The sequence below is a fragment of the Atractosteus spatula genome, chromosome 6, assembly GCF_055471065.1.
Source record: "Atractosteus spatula isolate fAtrSpa1 chromosome 6, fAtrSpa1.hap1, whole genome shotgun sequence".
In the NCBI taxonomy this organism is placed as follows: domain Eukaryota; kingdom Metazoa; phylum Chordata; class Actinopteri; order Semionotiformes; family Lepisosteidae; genus Atractosteus; species Atractosteus spatula.
The window spans coordinates 43,283,636-43,289,078 of record NC_142711.1 but is presented as its reverse complement, the minus strand read 5'-3'; the positions used below and the strand labels follow the sequence as shown (position 1 = coordinate 43,289,078).

Genomic DNA, 5,443 nt, shown 5'->3' with positions numbered 1-5,443 from the left:
CCTACCATAAAACTGAATGAAACTGACGTCTGATTAATTGTTTTATGATTGCAGCTCCATATCGGATAGGTGTTTGATTAAGCAATGTTTAATGGTGTTACCTGAACAAATAGGAAACTACTCTGTGTGCGCAATGTCATTAAAGAGTGGAAATTGTTAAGGTTTCAAATAAAGGTTCCGGTTGTGATAAGCGCATTAATGGTTGTTGTTGTTATTATTATATGATTCATAGGTGAACATGCTAGTGTTTTCCTGCCTTCAAAGGATCACATCCGAAGCAGGGCTTTGTGCTGTCTTTAAGGAAGGCTGCAGCCCGGTGATTTAACGGCACTTAAAAGGACTTGGTAACTGCACGAGACATCACTTTAATACCATAAAATGTTCCAAATAAATTGCCAGCAGGTGTTAACAAATATGTTCAGTAATACTTGATCACCAGGTCTCACCAAATATATGCTAAAAATAAACGCATTAAATTCCAATGCACCAAATGCACATTTTGCTTCTGTTGACTGAATTCTTAGACTTGGAGTATAGCAAGCGTGCAATGCAGTTAACAGGGGGTGCGGAGACTTCTGGAGAACTACTGTATGAATTACATTTTGACGCATCGTGAACAATATTTAATGACAGTAAAACGGGTGAATTTAAGAGGCCTAACATATCACACCGTTTTCTTATTGGTTCGTTTTTAAAATATTTTACTGACTGCTGTCTTCAATATAAAATAGAATACAGTGCACCGCAGATGTGTTTAATGTTAAAACGTGCGCAATGCAGTTGCATGTTGGAGCAGGTTACGATCAAGAAATATCAGATATTTTGCTAAAAGTGCTCTGGATTGAAAGGCGCTATATAAATCCAGCCAATAAATAACACGTCAAATTCAATCCTTTAATTCACAAATCAGAATGAAATTGGTAGAACGTACACATAAAGATGTGTAAGCAGTTGAAATATGTCTTAATTGACATGCTTAAATTGTTTTGGGAGGAAACTATAACCCTAAGATGTTAAAACACAATTCACTCCACCGCTTTTCACACAGCAGTGCTAACAGCAGCCCGGCTCATTTATGCCTGCGGTGTGTGCAGTCAGTCGTGACGTTTTTACTATTCCAGAAAAGTAGTCCCAGGAAAAACTCACGACCCCGTTTTAAAAACAAACCCCGGGGGGTCCGGAAAGTCCGAAGCCCCTTCACGCCGCCTCAGCCTCGCCTGTGATTTTAGGGGGTACCCCGCCAAAAGAGAGGGGCGAGAACCCGTCCTTTCTGCGGACCACTAATTTGGCGCGAAAAAGCGGTGAGCGGCGGACGGATACTAGCCGTGGTGAGGCGGCGGCAGTATTAAAAGTCGCGGGGAGCAGCCGCTCGCCTTCGTCTTCGTGAATGACGAGCTGTGGCGCAGAGCCCCTGCCCGCGTGCGGCTGACCCACTGACAGAGCCAGACAGACACGAGCGAGCGCTCTGGAATACCGCTTTCACTTGCACTTGGCGCATACCGGCTGGGCTCAGACACTTTCGGCTGGTCCCGGTTGCTTTTTGGTTTTTGGTCTCCCCCCCTCCTCCCTGTTTTCGTTCCCGGTAAGCGGCGTCTTCTGGTTTTCTTTCTTTTTAAAGGCGCATTGAAATGCGATTGGAAAACTTTTGCGTTCCCCACCCCCCCTTGTCGATATACGTGTTACAATCATCTTGCATCTGATAATGCGGTTGGGCTTCTTGCTACATCTTGGGATCGCTTTTTAAAAAGGGGGACGTGTGAGTAGCTTGTCAGCGTGAGCTGCTTTTTTAAATGCCGGCTGACTTTCTTAGCTGTGGAATCAGCTGCTTTTTTGGCATGCAGTCTTGCGCAGCTAGAGGGGTTTCTCCTTGCAACTTGGCATTTTAACATCACATCTGGGTGACTTGTAGTATTTAACCGTTGCCTATTGTATCTTAAGGCTCGTACTTTTAATAACTTGAGTGATATTTTAGGACAGCAACCTCTGCTTTAGATTGGGAGCCTATAGGGATAGATCGAATCGGTTTTTATTATACGTTTTTTCACATTTTTACTTCCTTCGCAGGCAGCCACGATGCCGCTGAATTCCAGCCTATCGAGTAAAAATTACGACTACGACTACGACTCCATCCAGCCTTATTTCTACATTGACAACGATGACGAGGATTTCTACCAGCAGCAGCACAGCCAGCTTCAGCCCCCGGCTCCCAGCGAAGACATCTGGAAGAAATTTGAGCTGCTCCCCACTCCTCCCCTCTCCCCGAGCCGGCGACCCTCTCTCTCCAGCCTCGTCCCTTCCACCGCCGACCAGCTGGAGATGGTGACCGAGTTTCTGGGGGACGACGTGGTCAGCCAGAGTTTCATCTGCGACGCGGACTACTCCCAGTCCTTCCTCAAGTCCATCATCATCCAGGACTGCATGTGGAGCGGCTTCTCGGCGGCCGCCAAGCTGGAGAAGGTGGTGTCGGAGCGGCTGGCGTCCCTGCAGGCCGCTCGGAAGGAGGCTGCCTGCGACATTCCGGGCAATAAATTGAACGCCAACTACTTGCAAGACCTCAATACCTCCGCGTCGGAATGCATTGACCCCTCCGTTGTTTTCCCCTACCATATGAGCGAGAGCCCCAAAGCCGGCGGCACCGTGACGCTGCCCTCGGCTCTCGACACGCCGTCGGGCACGAGCAGCTCGAGCGGCAGCAGCAGCAGCGGCAGCGACTCAGGTGAGACGCGCTGGGCGTCATTTTAATTTGTAAATGGCCGTTTAAAAGACGTTTAGAAAAGGTTATATTTTTGGGGAGTGAAGGCGGAGGGGGGGGGGATTTAAACCTGTCGTGACGAAGTCGCGATAGGCAGCCTGCAGGAAAAGAAAAGGGGTGTACCGTCTGAAGCCGCTATGTCAGGAGCAGCAACAAGAGGGGTTAGCCGAGGTAGTGAAGTGAAACAAGGCATTTTCCTATCGGGTGACGGGGAGTAGGTGCTTCGTTGTGCACAGGGACACCCGAATTTGATCCTTGCAGGCGTACCGCGCTCTCCAGAAAAGCCGGTGCCCTTTGTGCTAAAGAAATACAACGTGTTACATTTGCAAACGGTCTGCCCTGTCATGGGTAGTTGTTGCATAAGATATTTTTTTTAAGCCATTACGCTGAAGTGCAGGGTAGAGTTCAGTGTTGGGAGTATCAGCTGATGGAGGAGGAGGAGGAGGAGGCGGGGCGGAGGGGAGGAATGCCGACTTCAAAGCATGTTTAAAGGTGTGATAGTAATCCTCATGAAAGTGGGCTGGTGGCCGGAGTCTCCTTGTGGTTGAAACCCTTGTGTTCGTTCATTTGCAGAAGACAACGAGGAGGATGACGAAGAAATCGACGTGGTGACGGTGGAGAAGAGGCACAGCATCAAGCGATCGGAAAGCAGCGAGTCCGGAGTGTCCCACAGACCTCACCACAGTCCTTTGGTACTGAAGAGGTGTCATGTCCCCATTCACCAACACAATTACGCGGCCCCCCCGTCGACCAGGCACGAGCAGCCAGCTGTGAAGAGGATAAAGCTGGAAACCAGTACCAGGGTCCTCAAACAAATCAGCAACAACCGCAAGTGCACGAGTCCCAGGACATCCGATACAGAAGACAATGACAAGAGGCGGACTCACAATGTTCTGGAGCGGCAGAGGCGGAATGAGCTCAAACTGAGCTTCTTTGCATTGAGGGACGAGATACCCGAGGTAGCGAACAATGAAAAGGCACCCAAAGTTGTGATCCTCAAAAAGGCAACTGAATGCATCTTCAGCATGCAAGCAGATGAACAGAGACTCATTTCTTTGAAAGAACAATTAAGGAGAAAAAGCGAACAGCTGAAACACAGGCTTGCACAGCTCAGAAGCCCTCATATATAAGACCTTATAAAAGGACTCAGGACAGTTTAGTGTTTTATATGTTAGAAGGACTGCTGTGTATTATCTATTGCATGTAAATGCAACAATTCAAGACTTTGGGGGGGGGGAGGATAGAGGAGGGAGTCCAAACTACACAACCTTGGTGGAGATCTTTGAAGAGGTTCTGCCAAAAGTTAAACTGCCTCAGCTGATGTGGAGAGGAGGTTTTTTTTTAAATTACAAATTGTTTTTAAGTAATATTTTTCTTAAAAAAAATAAAATCATGTAAAAATTTTCTATATAAATAAACATTTTCTTGAAATGTTTTTTTTATGTAAGCCATCTGCAAAATTTGCAGACTAGAGTACTTGGGATTGGTTTCATCAGACAGCATGTGGCTTGTGCCATAATTGTTCTTTTGATTCTGAATCTTATTTAAATACATGTCTTTATGAACCTTGAAGTGATTTGCTTGGTTTTAATTGTACACCTTTTGGTTTTTAAAGTTTCCTTTTGCCTTTTCCACTGCTTAGAATTCTTTCCCTTCACTGACTGGTTTGGAACGTCCTGCTTCTGCAGATTGAAGCGCTTTGCAATGTAGAACAAACTGTAAAACCGCTTTATAGTACAGGAGCAAAAGCAGTACTGTACATAATCCACTTGACCACAAGTATCGGTATTCACGGGATTTGTGGCTGTCATGAATAGTTTTAAGAATATGATCTCATGGGACTTCTGCATCATCCTGCCTCCCTTTCCCTCGTTTTTAAAAAGTTCAAGTTCCTGAAGGGATGCAGTTTCATCTCTAGTTACATGCAACCTTTTTTTATGGTGGTAGATTCTATCATAAGTAGAGACACTAACTTTAATCTCAAAGCTTCTGCACTGATTTTATCGACAGCGTACCTCAAAACCATTGTAAAGCCATAAACTGAACTCATAAGGGTAGAGAGCAGTCCAGTCCTCTGGTAACAGCCTTGAAGAGCCCACCCTTACATTCAAATCAGCAGACTTCCATGTGTTTTAGGAATGCAAGTGTCCTCTGTAGCTTAGCTCACACACACACATTTTAGTTGTGTCTCAGTAACTGGATGTGCTCTTCTCTTCCTGGTGCCTTTTGTATTTAAAAGCATTTTAAATTTAGGCTTTCTGAGATGTCCAGCATTTAAATTCACTATAACAGTGGAAAGTGCCGCAAGCGTTTTTTAACTTACTGAATGCATTTTCTTCAGGTATTTCACAGTTCAGTTTAAGGGGCATTACCAAGATGACATTACTCTCTGATTTTGAAAGTCAGTTTTTAATGTTTTATCTGTCTTGTGAATTGCAGGCTTGTTCCTAAGGTTATTGAAAGCCCTGTAATATCACCTTGTAGGCTGCCTTTGAAGTATTATGCAATAATGCAAAGTTGGTAATGTTCCTTGAATGTATTTGCTTTGCAATGTGTCTGAAGGAATTGCCTTCTATAGGTTTAAAGAAATGTGTGGCACTTCACAAAGCAGTGAATTTATACTTTGATTTATGCTTTGAATTAAGGTCATTGAGATTAAAATGTGGCGTTATTCAGTGGCTACTTGGAATT

General features: G+C 45.1%; 1 protein-coding gene across 1 annotated transcript; it reads left to right on the top strand.

Annotated features, from left to right (window-relative positions):
* The first annotated feature begins 1,373 nt into the window (after nucleotides 1-1,373).
* On the top strand, nucleotides 1,374-4,324 carry mycb (MYC proto-oncogene, bHLH transcription factor b). The gene is made up of 3 exons (XM_088919427.1): nucleotides 1,374-1,582; nucleotides 2,065-2,716; nucleotides 3,326-4,324. Exons 2-3 carry the CDS (start codon nucleotides 2,074-2,076, stop codon nucleotides 3,880-3,882), a joined length of 1,200 nt encoding a protein of 399 aa, XP_088775553.1. The 5' UTR covers nucleotides 1,374-1,582; nucleotides 2,065-2,073; the 3' UTR covers nucleotides 3,883-4,324.
* The last annotated feature ends 1,119 nt before the right edge of the window (nucleotides 4,325-5,443 follow it).